The sequence below is a fragment of the Cebus imitator genome, unplaced genomic scaffold (genome assembly GCF_001604975.1).
Source record: "Cebus imitator isolate Cc_AM_T3 unplaced genomic scaffold, Cebus_imitator-1.0 Scaffold18, whole genome shotgun sequence".
In the NCBI taxonomy this organism is placed as follows: Eukaryota; Metazoa; Chordata; class Mammalia; order Primates; family Cebidae; genus Cebus; species Cebus imitator.
The window spans coordinates 19,451,878-19,467,540 of NW_016107333.1; the positions used below are offsets into that span (position 1 = coordinate 19,451,878).

A 15,663-nucleotide genomic window follows, 5' to 3' on the forward strand; every position below is an offset into this window, starting at 1 on the left:
GGCCATCATGGAGAAACCCCATCTTTAAAAAAAAAAAAAAAACATGTCAAACAGTATTTTCCAACTCATCTAATTAATTGAAAGACTATACCTGAAAAATGCTTTACAGAAACATTTTTGTTAAAATAATTTACCACAATTAATATACCCTAGATACCTTATTATTTCCATAAAGTACTCCTAGGGATCAGTAATATTCCTCAGCTGTTTATCATAATATATTCAGCAGATAATAAAATCTCAGTTATTAGAAAATAAAGTGATGTGTTTACATAACATCCCAATATTAGAATTTACAAACATGATTTTATTTTATTTTGAGACCAAGTCTCTCTTTGTCGCCCAGGCTGGAATGCAGTGGTGCCATCTCAGCTCACTATAATCTCTGCCTCCCAAGTTCAAGCGATTTTCCTGTCTCAGCCTCTGGAGTAGCTGGGACTACAGGCACCTGCCACCATGCCTGGCTAATTTTTGTATTTTTTTAGTAGAGGTGGGGTTTTACCATGTTGGTCAGACTGGTCTCGAACTCCTGACCTCAGGTGATCCTCCCACCTCGGCCTCCCAAAGTGCTGGGATTACAGGTGTGAGTCACCACGTCTGGCTTCAAACATGATTTTAGATCAGTTTTTTTTTCAAGGTAGTCACAATTTACCACTGAGAATGAACACATATCAAGGTTAGTGGGTTTGATCATCAAGGTTAGTGGGTTTGATCATTTGAGAAATGGCAACACCATTCAATTTAAACATTTTCTGACTTTTTACTATGGAATCTGTCATGGTATAAAAATAAATTTTAGATTTTTTTAGAGCCAAAATGAAAATACTTTAGAACAAAATCAGGCCAAATCTTTGAAATTCAAAGTGGCTGAACACCTAAAAGAAACACGATATAAAACTTGCCAATTACATGTCTTTTCAGAGGTCTGGACTGAATTTCTCTCTAATAATTTGGATATTTCTTCTCTTTGCCAGTGATACAGGAACAACACCTCCAGAGAGTGGTATTTTTGGATTTATGATAAACTTCTCTGCATTTCTTGGTAAGTACACAATAATTATTATAAATAATTGAAAAGCTCACAATTCTAAGTCAAGTCAGATGTCTTATTTTTAGTTTGTGTATAATTTTTATTTTATTTTATTTTATTTATTTTTTCTGAGACAGGGTCTCTGTCGTTCAGTCTGGAGTGCAGTGGTGTGATCACAGCTCAGCACAACCTCGACCTCCTGGGCTCAGGCAATTCTCCCACCCCCAGGGTAGCTGGTACTACAGGCATGCACCACCATGCCTACCTAATTTTTTGTGTTTTTTGTAGAGATGGGGTTTTGCCATGTTGCCAGGCTGGCCTTGAACTCCTAGGTTTAAGTAATCCACCCGCTTTGGCCTCTCAAAGTGCTGAAATTATAGGTGTGAGCCACTGCACATGGCCTTGTGTATAATTTTTAAAAAGCACAACCTTTGCAGCTAGATTTTTGTGCTATTTTGAGAAACCGAAGTGAAAGGATATCCAAAATTATGGCTTTATTAGAGAATTATACTTTATTTAGTATTTGTGACAGGATTTGCTGTAGGTGGTTTTAAATACCAAACTTCTGGAATGGATTTTAAGTGCAATTTGGTTTTTAAAAATGTTGATTTATATTCAAGACACTTATGTAAACCAAAGACAGCCAATGCATAAGCTAAGTTTCTCAAAGTGTAGTCTGAAGGCAACTAGATGCCACACTACTTAACCAGTACCTTTGGGAGTGTGGGTTCATGTAAATGCATTGTAAACAAGCACTCTAGGGGACTTGGATTCTCACTAAGTTTGAGAACCATTGACAAAGGCATTATCTTACCTGTTAGAGAAAGGGGAAAGGTGAAGCAAGAAATAGTATGATTTTTCTTTTCAATTCCTCAGATGCACCTGAGATGCACTTGATAGGATACAACCTCATCATGAGCCAATTAATGTAATGCACAGTAATTACAACTATTGCACAATTAATGTAAGGCTCAGTCTTCTATAAGGTGATCCAAGTATATAGATGTTAGATGCAGGGCTTTTTCTCTTAGTCCTGCTGTAAACTACCCCCGTGGAACAATCATGTGTTTGCCAAGGGCCTATCGAGTAACCAGTGCTTTCTGTTCCTCTCTACTGGTACAGGGTGGGAAGGGACAGTGATGCTGACCCTACTTAGTGACTTGGCATCTTTAGAATTTGTTTGCTCTACTTGGTAGCGGGAAAGTTTCACCGCATCACCCATTTGTAGTCCTCCTTTTGGAGGTGAGCAAGGGGAAGTAGCAATATGGAGTCTGTCAATCCCAGTGCCCTCTTATGCCATCCTTGCCACAAATCCAGACTTGGAAAACAGAGAGATTATTTTATTGTAGCAAGTGATAAATATGGCTTTTGCTTCTGAATAAAGCAGAAGGTGACATAAATATATTCATTTAAAATAGTCTGTGTGAGCTAGGTGCAGTGGCTCATGCCTGTAATTCTAGTATTTTGGGAGGCTGAAACAGGAGGATCTATTGAGCCCAAGAGTTCAAGACCAGCCTAGGCAATGTAGTGAGATCCCATCATTGCAAAAAATTAAAAAGAAAGAGAGAAAGAAAGAAAAAGAAAGAAAGCAGTGAGATCCCATTTTTACAAAAAATTAAAAAGAAAGAGAGAAAGAGAGAAAGAGAAAGAGAAAGAAAGAAAGAAGAAAGAAAGAAAGAAGAAATAAATTAGCTGGATGTGATGATGTGTGCCTATAGTCCCAAGTAGTCCCAATGTGTGCCTATAGTCTCAATGTAGTGAGATCCCATCTTTACAAAAAATTAAAAAGAAAGAGAGAAAGGGAGAAAGAAAAAGAAAGAAAGAAAGAGAAGAAAGAAGGAAGGAATAAATAAATTAGCTGGGTGTGGTGATGTGTGCCTATAGTCCCAACTGCTTGGGAGGGTAAGGTGGGAAGATTGCCTGAGCCCAGGAGGTCAAGGCTGCAGCAAGCCATGATTGTGCCACTATACTCCCACCAGGTGACAGAGCGAGACCTTGCTGCCAAAGAAAAAAAATGTTTATGATAAGTTGTTAGTTTTTAGCCTGCTTTTTAAAAATTCAGGCATATATTATGGCTACCATACTATGTCAGTGTATACAATCTACTTTATACTTTCCATGCGTGTGTGATATCTTTGCAAGGATGTATTATGATTTTTTTAATTAGTCCCCTATTGTTCAACATTTAGGCTATTTCTGGTATTTTGTAGTTACAATGTGGAAGTGAACATCTTTTAAATATATCTTTGCATATTTGTGTTTTTCTATAAATTTGCTGAGTTAAAGGGAATACATATACAAAATTATAATAACTATTCATTTATTCAACATTTACTAAGTACGTACTATATGATAGGCTTTGTGCTTGTTTATGCTTAGTGTTGAGATCACAACAGCAAACAAAACAGACAAGACCCCTGCTCTCATGGAAGCTACATTTTATTGCCAAATTACAACAAATGGTATTTGGTTAATTGACTAGCTGTTTGGAAAAACATACCTTTAACTATCCTCCTCACATCATACACAAGAACCAATTGCAGTTTAATAAACATGAAAAGCAAAACTATGTGATAATTAAATTACAGGAGAATATTTTTAAACCTTGGAATAGAAACTTACACAAAACCCAGAAGCATGGACTGATATGAGTACATAAAAAATTAACACTTCTAAATGATGGAAAATACAAAAAACATTGTTAAAAGACAAATAGCAGAGCAGAAGAAAATGTGCAATATTTATAGCAGACAATAGACTAATGGACATAGTGTGTAAAAAGTAACTACAAATTAGAAATAGACAAGCCCAAGAGGGGAATAAAAAGAAAATTGTAAACATGCATTTCTCAGAAGAAGAAATGCAAATGACCAGTAGATATACTGAAAATTGCTAAATCTCACTAATCATTAGGGAAATGCAAATTAAACCAACAGGTTGCATTTTTCATTTATTAGATTGAAAGTAATTAAAAAGGCAAGGGCATACAACATTGCTCTCAAATTCTGCCGGTGGGAGTCTAAATGGTTAACTGTCTTTGGAGCAATTTGGAGGTGTTTCTAAGCATTTTAATTGTGCACGTTTTTTTGACGCAGTAATATTGCTTCTAGGAACCAGTCTTTCAGAAACACCTGAAAGTGTGCCCAAAGATTTATATACAAGGATATTCATTGAATGTTGTTTGTAGCAGGGAAAATGTGGAAACAATGTAGAAATTCATTCTTAGGAGAATGATGAAATAAATATAGTGTCTCATACCATAGACCATCATGAGACCCCCGAAAACAATGAAGTAGATCTGTTTGTACTTACATGAAAATATCTCTACGCTACATTGTTAAGTAGGAAAAGCAAGTCACTGAATAATGCATGTGCTGTAATAGCATCTACATGAAAAGGACAACAACCAAGATGTGTCTGTGTGTGCGCACTCGTACGTGTGTGTGTGTGTGTCCATGCTGGGGAGAGAGTAAGATGGAGTCAGGAGGGACAGGGGTGGGAAAGTGGGGAGACTTGCAATCAGCACATGTGATATGAAGCTGCTTCTGTTTTTCATTCTAAAGAAATCAAATTATGAACATTCATCAAAGTTCTCTTCTTTTTCAGGTGCAGCCACGATGTATACAAGATACAAAATAGTAGAGAAGCAGAATCAAACCTGCTATTTCAGCACTCCTGTTTTTAACTTGGTGTCTTTAGTTCTTGGATTGGTGGGATGTATTGGAATGGGCATTGTCGCTAATTTTCAGGTATAAGCTGGAGCTTTTCAGTTCTGAGGAGCGGTGGAGTGTGTGTGTCTGAGGAGAGTAGCAGGAATGCAAGAGGCACACTATGCCATTGTAGCCATTAAATGCTTGATGAGTTTACAATAAGTGGGTTAGTCCACTTTTTAGAAACAACCTTTTAACATTTGAAAGTCAGGGCCGGGCGCAGTGGCTCATGCCTGTAGTCCCAGCACTTTGGGAAGCCAAGGTAGGCGGATCCTGAGGTCAGGAGTTCAAGACCAGCCGGGCCAACATGGTGAAACCCCATCTCTACTAAAAATACAAAATTAGCTGGGCACAGTGGCACGCACCTGTAATCCCAGCTACTCAGGAGGATGAGGCAGGAGAGTCTCTTGAACACAGGAGGTGGAGGTTGCAGTGAGCTGAGATTGCGTCATTTGCACTCCAGCCTGGGCAACAGAGCAAGACTCCATCTCGAAACAAACAAAATTTGAAAGTCAGTTCTGTACTTGGGAGAAATGGGGTGCACATTTGCATAATTATGAGACAGTGTGTGATTCAGAGGAGGCCTTGGGCTTTGCATTGCTCCATGTTCTCATGGATGTGGTTTGATGTGTTGGGGAAGCTACCTCAACTACTGTGATGATTTTGTTAAGAGTGTGAAAATATTTGCATGTGTTTACCAATTCTACCATTTAAACTTCGGTGTTCAAAGAGGAGGCTCTTGGTGACATTTCCTTATCTTTTATGACAGTATGCATTTTGTTTTTCATAACAGCAAACATTTATTGAAATTTTCCTGTGACACGTTTATTAAAATATCCCATATTTTAATTCATACAATTATTTTCCCTATTTATCCATGGTGAAACGGAGGCCCAGAAAGGTTAATAATTGCCCAAGATGAGATAAGTAATGCATGGCAGAGGTGGGTTTTTGTTTTTTGAAATGGAGACTTGCTCTTGTCACCCAGGCACAATCTTGGCTCACTGCAACCTCCACCTCCCAGGTTCAAGTGATTCTCCTGCCTCAACCTCCTGAGTAGCTGAGATTATAGGAACCCACCACCACACCTGGCTAATTTTTGTATTTTTTTTTTAGTAGAGATGGGGTTTTGCCATGTTGGCCAACTGTTCTTGATCTCCTGACCTCGTGATCTGCCCACCTCAGTCTCCCAAAGTGCTGGGATTACAGGTGTGAGCCACCACGCCTGCCCAGAGGTGGGCTTTGAATGGAAGTCATCTTCCTAGAGCCTGTGAGAGACATCTTCAATGCCAAAATGGAGAAATACCTGTGACCAAAAAAAGCAAGTACACAACGCACAGTTCTACCATCAGGAAGCATGCGCACAAAAAAATACAAAAAGGAAGACCTAGAATTATGTAATTTGTCTAGTGCAGTGTGGTTATGGTTTAATGGGGGCTAGTATAGATACATCATTTTATCTTCTGAATAACAGCATCATAAGAGATATAGATGTCAGTTTTTAAACCTTTAAAGGGCAGACTTTAAGAAGAAAACTTAGATGGTTAAATAATTTCAACTTTTGGTTCTCCTTAAGTCTTCAATGACGTGATTAAATCTTCACACAAGCTAGAAATAGAATCTTAACTTACCAAGGAGCAAAGTGTTTGACTTGTCATTGTTCTGATAACTGTATCTTTACCACTTCCTTGTTCAGTATCCTGTAATTCATGTTTGTCTTGCCAGGAGCAAACCAATTTGAGCTGTTAACTCTAGAAGATTTTGAGATGTGAGGGAAAGAGAGGGTGTGACTGCCTCTGGTGGTTTTTCTTTTTTTGTGGAGACAGTCTTGCTCTGTCCCCCAGGCTAGAGTGTAGTGGTGCGATCTCGGCTCACTGCAACCTCCGCCCTGGGTTTAAGTGATTCTCATGCCTCAGCCTCCTGAGTAGCTGGGATGACAGGCACCCACCAGCATACTTGTCTAATTTTTGTATTTTTGGTAGAGACAGGATTTCACCATGTAGGCCAGGCTGGTCTCAAAACTCCTGACCTCAAGCGATCCACCTGCCTTGGCCTCCCAAAGTGCTGGGATTACAGGCAAGAGTCACTGTGCCTGGCCATGGTGATTTTTCTTGAGTTGCAATAAATCACATTTTTGAGAAGTTCACAGATAATCTTTTTCTCAGACAGGTGGGTAAGATGGCTACTTTTTGGTGTGTCCTCACTAACTTCTGTCAATACTTTATTTTCAAAAAGAAAGTCTTCTTCTTGAAATTCTGTCATTTCTGACAACATGGATGAACCTGGAGGACCTTATGCTAAGTGAAATAAGCCAGTCACAGAGGGAAAAATACCGAATGCTCTCACTTATATGTGGAACCTAAGAAAGTCAAGTTCACAGAAGGGGAGAGTAGAATGGTGTCACAGGAGTGAAGGGGAGGATGAGAAGTGGGGAGATATTGGTCAAAGGGTACCAAGCTTCTGTTAGAATGAATTAATAATTCTGGAGATCTATTATTGCACAGCCTGGTGACTATAATTAATAATAATGTATTGTATGTTTTAAAATTGCTAAAACAGTAGATTTTAAATGTTCTCATCACACAAAAAAAGAATATGTGAGGTGATAGATATTTTAATTACATTGATTTAATCATTTCACAATGTAAACTACATCAAAATATCTACAGCCAGGCATGGTGGCTCATGCCTGCAATCCCAGCACTGAGGAAGCCCAGGCAGGAGGATTGCATTAGCCCAGGAGTTTGAGACTAGTCTGGGCAACATAGGGCAACACAGGGAGACCGTTCCTCTGGAAACACACACACACACACACACACACACACACACACACACACACACACACGCATGCGCGCACACACACGCCCACACCTACACCTACAAGCCTCATAAATACAATTATTATTTTTTGAGAAGAAGTCTTGGCCTGTCGCCCAGGCTGGAGTGCAGTGGTGTGATCTTGGCTCACTCCAACATCTGCCTCCCAGTTTCAAGCAATTCTCCTTGCCTCAGCCTCCTGAGTAGCTGGGATTACAGGCCCTGCCAACATGCCTGGCTAATTTCTGTATTTTTTAGTAGAGACAGCGTTTTGCCATGTTGTCCAGGCATGTCTTGAACTCCTGACCTCAGGTGATCTGCCCCTCTACCTACCACCCCGCCCCCCCAGCCTCCTTTATTTTTGTCAATTAAAAATAAAACTTTTTAAAGTTTCCTTTTTAGAAAAGAAAATTTCTGAGGTTTAACCCTATTAGTATTCACATATTCTTTTTTGTTGTTACTACCTTTTAAATTGACAGGAGAGTTTCTAAAAAGTAGTCCAAAAAGAGTGCCAGGTTTTAACTTTATCGAAAATTCATGTCTGATGTAAAAATCATTTCCCTGCTTTTTTGATTGATTGATTGATTGATTGATTGATAAACGGTCTCGCTCTGTCACCTAGGCTGGAGTGCAATAGCACATTCATAGCTCACTGTAACCTTGAACTCTTAGACTCAACCTTGAACTCCTCCTGTCTCAGTCTCTCGAGTAGCTGAGACTAGAGGTGCACCACCACACCCAGCTAACTTTTATTTTTACTTTTGTAAAGATGGGGTCTTGCTATCTTTCTGAGGCTGGTCTTAAACTCCTGGCCTCATGTGATCCTCCCATCTCTGCCTCCCAAAGTGTTGGAATTACAAACACAAGCCACCATGCCCTGTCCTATTTTATTTTTCATATATAATTTATCTGAATCTATATGCCCATGCTAAGAATCTTATTTATTTATTTGTATTTGTATTTTTATCTTTATTTTTTGAGACAGCATCTTGATCTATTGCCCAGGCTGGAGTGCAGTGGTGCGATCATGGCTCACTGCATGTCTGCCTCGTGGGCTCAAGCAGTCCTCCCACCTCGGCCTCCTGAGTGGCTGAAACTACAGGTGCATGCCACCACAGCCAGCTAATTTATATATTTTTAGTAGAGACTGTCTTTCCATTTGCTTAGGTTGGTCTTGAACTCCTGAGCTCAAGTGATATAGCTGCCTCGGCCTCCCAAAGTGATAAGATAACAGGCATGAGCCACTGTGCCCAGTCTTTAATTTATTTTTATTTTATTTTTTGAGTGAGGGTCTCTCACTGTGTTGCCCAGGCTAAAGCACAGTGGTGCTATCATAGCTCACTGCAGACTTGGTCTCCCGAACTCAAGTGATTCTCCCACCTCAGCCTCCCAAGTAGCTGGGACTACAGGCACACACCATCATGCCCAGCTGATTTATTTATTTATTTGAGATTTGAGATGGAGTCTCACTCTGTTGCCCAGACTGGAGAGCAGTGGCACGATCTGAGCTCACTGCAGTCGCCACCTCCCAGGTTCTAGCAATTCTCCTGCCTCAGCCTCCCGGGTAGCTGGGATTACAGGCACGTGCCACCAGGCCTGGCTAATTTTTGTATTTTTAGCAGAGATGGGGTTTCACCATGTTGCCCAGGCTGGTCTTGAACTCCTGACCTCATAATCCACCTGCGTTGGCCTCTGAAAGTGCTGGGATTACAAGCATTAGCCACCGTGCCTGGCCGTGATTTTTTAAATTTTAGTGGAGATGAGTCCTTGCTATGTTGCCCAAGCTGCTCTCAAATTCCTGAGCTCAAGCGGTCCTCCTGCCTTGGTCTCCCAAAGTGCTGGGATTACAGGCTTGAGCCACTGCACCCGGCTCATGCCAGGTATCTTAGGTATACAGAAACTATACGATGTGTTGCAGAGTGTCCATGTGGTCATATTTGAATATAACAGAAATCATGTAATGAATTTCTCCCCTATTACTAGGTTTGATACTTGGGAAATATATTTCCTTAGAAATAAGTTAAAAGGTGTTTTTTCTGCCTCTTCCTTTCTTATGTGGAGAATGAAAATTTAATATCAGTTCATTTGTGCTCCAGGTTGAGGCTGAACTGTCTGGATGGCAAACACTGTGGTGTTGGGGGAGCCAAGGTGGCCTAGGTCAGAGGAAAGCTGGGGGAAGAACATGTTCATGGTGAGCTTGGGCCAAGGGGTGCTGTGGCCAAAACCAGGCTCTCCTGCACAACTCTTTCACTTGCCCTTTGCAAAGCTTGCATTTTCAAGTTTAAGCCGAGACCCAGTGGTTCCATCTAAATGTTCTTCTACTGGAAGGATGGTGCCCAGTGCACATTTGAAGGAGCTGAGGCTGGGCATGGAGGCTCATGCCTATAATCCCAGCACTTTGGAAGTCTGAGGCGGGTAGGTCGCCTGAGGTCAGAAGTTCGAGACCAGCCTGGCCAATATGGAGAAACCTTGTCTCTATGAAAAATAGAAAAATTAGCTGAGCATGGTGGTGCATGCCTATAATCCCAGGTATTCTGGAGGCTGGGGCAAAAGAATTGCCTGGACCAGGAGATGGAGGTTGCAATGAGCCAAGATCTTGCCATTGCACTCCAGCCTGGGCAACAGAGTGAGTGTATGTCACAAAACAAAACAAAACAAAACAAGAAACAACAACAAAAAAGAGAAAGGAGCCAAAGGTGAGGTGCCTGGTTGGTTATTCTGAGTGTATACAGGGTTTGCTCCAACATTTTCCTAGACTGGCATAGGGGCTGCCTTCTAGTTGACATGGCTGGTTACAGGATGGTGGGGGACAGGGAACTTGTTTAGAAGGTGACTTTGAAAAAAAAAATTAGCCAGAACTGGGCATGGTAGCATGTGCCTGTAGTCCCAGCTACTTGAGAGGCTGAGGTGAAAGGATCCCTTGAGCCCAGGAGTTCAAGGCTGCAGTGAGCTATGATCATGCCACTGCACTCCCACCTGGGCAACAGAGTGAGACCCTGTCTCCACAAAACCCCAAAAAACGAAGAGAAAAAAAAGAAGAAAAAGAAGAAAGTGCTTTTGCATGGCAAAAGCAGTGGTTTACTTAGATGGTGTGTTCATTTGGGGTGCCTTGGGAGGAACGAGTAGGGACTATGAGGGAGCAGGGAGCCTAAAAACCCCAACCACCCTTGGCACCATCACATAATGAGTCATGGACTTTATTACTATTTTTTCAATCATATCATACCAAAGTTTATTGATCACATCAAATGAAAATTTCTGTAATGAAAAGGCAAGTTGAAGTCATAAAAGATGGGGTTCACATTCATTTTAGAAAGCAACAACGTAGATGTAAAGAAATTGCTTAAGTGAAAAATGTAGTATTGCAGTTTCATTTTGCAAGCTGAAAAATGACTTTGTCAACACACATAAAATCTGCACATTTATATGCTGCGTGTTATTAGAAAAATCCACCCCTCAATTATTATGAATTTTGCAAAGTTGGGCTTACAATTATACTGTTGCTGATGTATATATAGTAGATATGGAATGAATGTTTTCAGTTTAGTAGATAACATACTCAAACAATGAGTAGGTTGTGAAAATCACAAAGACATTTTGATAGCTCAAAATTATTCAAATTATAAATATATGATCCCTTTATTACATTTTTTGAGTCATATACTTTTATAAAAAATTTTTATATGGTCCTGACGCAGTGGCTCATACCTGTAATTCCAGCACTTTGGGAGGTCAAGACCAGCAGATCACCTGTGGTCAAGAGTTCTCTACTAAAAATACAAAAATTAGCTGGGATGGTGGCACGTGCCTACAATCCTAGCTACTCGGGAGGCTGAGGCAGGAGAATCTCTTGAACCTGGGCGGCAGAGTTTCAATGAGCAGAGATTGTGTCACTGCACCCCAGCCTGGGCAACAAAAGTGAAACTCTGTCTCAAAAAAAAAAAAAAAAAAAAAAAAAAAAAAAAAAAAAAAAAAAAAAAAAAAAGAAAAAGAAAAAAGAAAATGTTATATGATGTGCGTCCTATTATCTTCACTGCAAACATGCAAGATGGAGATGATTATGCCCATTTTTAGATACAGAAATCAAGGCTTTGCACTAAGGTCACAGAGCCTCATGGTGGAGTCAGGACTTTTAATCCAGACGTGCCAGGCTCTGAAGCCCACCATCCTCAGCACTCCCAGCTCTAAGGCAGGCCTCCTCCTTTCCTTGTCCCACGAGTCGAGGTTCGCTGTGGAGCAACCAACTTTTTAGCATTCATTCTAGCACCTGGAAGGCTTTTCTTCTGGTGGTCAAACAGCCACATTTTCCAAGGAGTGCTGCATCTGTGATGACCAATGGCTCAGAGCAGCCTAGAGTGAGTGAGTGCTCGCGGCTCAGCGTTGACAGACTCACCCAGAGTAACGCACATTGGTGATTTTTTCTCCAGGAGTTAGCTGTGCCGGTGGTTCATGACGGGGGCGCCCTCTTGGCTTTTGTCTGCGGTGTCGTATACACGGTCCTACAGTCTGTCATCTCTTATAAATCGTGTCCCCAGTGGAACAGTCTCTCGACGTGCCACATACGGATGGCCATCTCTGCTGTTTCTTGCGCAGCTGTCGTCCCCAGTATCCTTTTTCACGTTTGTGGCTTGTTAAAGGAATAAAGCATTCAATGACACATGTTAAAAAAAGATAATGAAGCCTTTATAGGGACCACTACAATGGGGTCTGACACTTGGGGAGAGAGATTGGGCTCAACTCTGAATACAGCATTGGCAAGTGCGAATTTATAGCCAAGGAGTAGGATGAGGATGAGGGGAATTCGGGCCAAACCAACCTAACAGGATTCTTGCTGAGTACTGGCCATGTGATCAGACATCACCTGGGAAGGGTGGGGGAGGAGGAACCCAATCAGACACCAAGGGTGATCAGATATCAGGGTGTGGGGTCCTTGCTAAACTGACTTAGCCAGGGATCTTTGCTAAAACTGGATCTTACAAGGAAGTGCACAGATGGACCTAGGAGAAGTGTCAGGAGCTTGACTGAAGTTCGGCCAAGCAAAGAATCTTTGTCACAGCGTCTCAACAAAGCTTGACACTTCCCTTCCCCCCAGCCAAAAAACAAAACAAAACAAAAAACAAGATAACAACCAAGTTTCCACATTTTTCAGGAAAACAATCGGGATAAAAGTGTAGATCATTAAGAAAATGTCTCAGCATTGGTTAGATCAGAAGTCTCTTTGGGGGAAAGAATGGTGTGAAAGAAGGTGGGAAAAGGTAAGAACACTTCAGTCTGTTTGCTTTCCTTCTCACAGGGCCAGTTTCATGAACCATGTGAAAATATTTGCTTTTCTTTGTAGTGCTTGGCTAAAGACACCAAATATTGATATTGTACTCAAAGGAATAGCCCCGTGAAGTCCCTCAAGGCTCAACTCTCCCCCTCCCTGCACGTAGGTGGCAAGACAGTTTGATTTACTCGTCCATGTGAAGAGATTTTTAAAAAGCTCTAGGTCACTTATTACTGAGTAAATTAAAATACATTTGGGCTTTTCTTTTTAGTCACTAATTTCGTTTTCAAAATGAAATCCATTTTATTTTCTAACTCAGCCATGTGAAAAGAAATGAAAATATAAATTTAGAATGCTTATAGATTCTGATTTAGAGGAAGTGAAAGCTTTTTCTTTCTTTTCCTTTTTCTCTTCTTTAATGAAATATTTAACAAAGAAAAAAAAAGCTGTGGTCTTAAAGAGATGCAGAATTTCCCATCTTTCAAAATACCATCTGTAGTCATATCAGAGAAAGCTGCAGGGTCATTAAAAAAATGATGACTAATGTCAGATTGTAGGAAAATGGGAACTATGTTAGCAGCAGCAGTTTTGTTTGTCTGGGTTGAATTATGATATAAAGTGGGTGAAAACACATCACTTGCTTCTAAATATTAAGCTTTGTGTTTCTTTTCTAAAATAGAAACTACAAAATGTGAAGTCTAAGAATGATTTTGGTTTTTCTTCCATCTTAGGGAAGGACATTTTTAATTACAAAATTTCTAAGCACAGAGTAGCCGAATCCTAGAACCGAGACATTTACCACCAAAATATATACCCTTGTTCCTAAGATAGTTGCTTCTCAAATTCCTTGTTCTGCTTATAGATTAAAGGCACACTTTCTCTTTGAATATATCTCCTTCACATTTTTATCTTGTGTTAGTTGTAAAATTTATGACAGTGGTTGTAGAATTACAAGTAGTTTCTTGATGCAGGAAACCTTTCCTTGCTTCCAACTTTGGAAACAGATCCCCAGATATCAAAGTCAGAGAGTTTTAGCAAAGTAAGCATTTCACACCTCAGAGTTTCACTTACTAGTAATTCTCATTTCTAGGAAGTTCTCTCTTTTTTTTTTTTCGAGATGAAGTTTTGCTCTTGTTGCCTAGGCTGGAGTGCAATGGCACGATCTCAGCTCACTGCAGCCTCCACCTCCCGGGTTCAAGCAATTCTCCTGCCTCAGGCTCCCAAGTAGCAGGGATTACAGGCACCTGCCACCACGCCTGGCAAGTTTTGTATTTTTAGTAGAGACAGAGTTTCTCTATGTTGGCCAGGCTGCTCTCAAACTCCTGACCTCAAATGATCCACTCGCCTTGGCATCCCAAAATGCTGAGATCACCGGCGTGAGCCACTGCACCTGTCCTCTAGGAAGTTCTTATTAGGAGCCACACCAATGGGAAGCAGCCCCAGACAGAGAGGGATTATGACCCAGATTAACTTGAATGAATTCATCTATATGAAAAGGTCTCCTGTCTTAAATGTTAGTGTATTATTTATATTTCCTTACAAAGAATTGAAAGCATCTTTAAATAGGCCAGGCACGGTGGCTCCTGCCTGTAATTCCAGCATTTTGGGAGGCTAAGGTGGGTGGATCACTTGAGGTTGGGAGTTCGAGACCAGCTTGGCCAACATGGTGAAACGCTCATCTGTACTAAAAATAGAAAAATTAGCTGGGCATGGTGGCAGGCACCTGCCACTGCACTGCAGCCTGGGTGAGAGAGCGAGACTCCACCTCAAAAATAAATAAGTGAATTAATTAATTAATTAGAATATTAGAAAATTTAAAATTACACATAATATTTCTGTGGATGGTACTGCTCTGGAGAGCTCCTTAAGCTTCACAACTTAGCTTAAGTTTCACTGAATGAAGCTTTTTCCCATTCCATTCTGAATTAATAATTTTCCCTTGGAGTCATTGCTGTACCCAGTTCTTTTCTCTCTAGCATGGTACATTCCCTGGGTCTGGTCCAACAAAGTTGTGATGTTTCTGAGAGCCGAGACCAAGTTTTCCCTCCTTCCACCCCCTAGACCAGAATGGTACCTGGTGAACTGAAGATGGAACTAAGAACAAATAAACGAAAGAATTAAGAGGCTTGTAAACTATTAGAAACAGAAGCGTGGCAATGAAAAGATCAAAGAATCTTCTGTGCTCTCTACTTCTTTTATTTTGAGAATCAGAAGTGTAAACTCTGCACAGTTTCACGGGGGGTGCGGGTTAAGAGAGGTGTCACTGACTGAATTCAGAGGAAGCTCTAAACTTTGCTTGGCTTAATTAACACTTTGAATTTCTAATATTTTGTAGACTTTTTAGAGCATACTATTTCTCTCTAGCTTTCTCTTTTGCATTCTAAGTTCAATCAAAATGGTTATCACTGCCTTTGTGCAGAAAGTATTGCCCATGGAGGAGAGGAGCCTCAGCTCTTGGCATTATTAGGCTGGACTGTAGGGGTTTGTCATTCATCCCTGAAGCCTGATACAGGCTTTGATTTGCCAGCTCTTAGGCCAGGAAGGAAGGGCTCACCTTATACCCAATCACCCAACAAAAACCTGTTTTTAAAGATAATAGTTTGAGTTTCTGCAGCTTGTTTTTGTATACGAGCCCTGGCACTTTGGAATTTTCCATTTTTCTTTAAAGCTGTTACCTTGAAAATAGTATTTTAGATCAGGCATGGTGGCCTACCCCTGTAATTCCAGGACTTTGGGAGGCTGAGGCAGTGGATCACCGGAGGTCAGGAGTTCAAGACCAGCCTGACCACCATGGTGAAACCATGTCTGTACTAAAAATACAAAAATTAGCCGGGCATGGT

At 40.7% G+C, this 15,663-nt stretch overlaps 1 protein-coding gene across 3 annotated transcripts in view; it reads left to right on the forward strand.

The window, feature by feature from the left end:
* DRAM1 (DNA damage regulated autophagy modulator 1) overlaps positions 1–15,663 on the forward strand; it is a 43,483-nt gene that overhangs the window by 19,173 nt on the left and 8,647 nt on the right. For all 3 annotated transcript variants that reach the window (XM_037734240.1, XM_017516732.2, XM_017516721.2), the window contains exons 2-4: positions 975–1,042; positions 4,637–4,779; positions 11,985–12,162. In XM_037734240.1, coding sequence (XP_037590168.1) covers positions 975–1,042; positions 4,637–4,779; positions 11,985–12,162 — 389 coding nt within the window. The remainder of the gene's footprint in view (positions 1–974; positions 1,043–4,636; positions 4,780–11,984; positions 12,163–15,663) is intronic.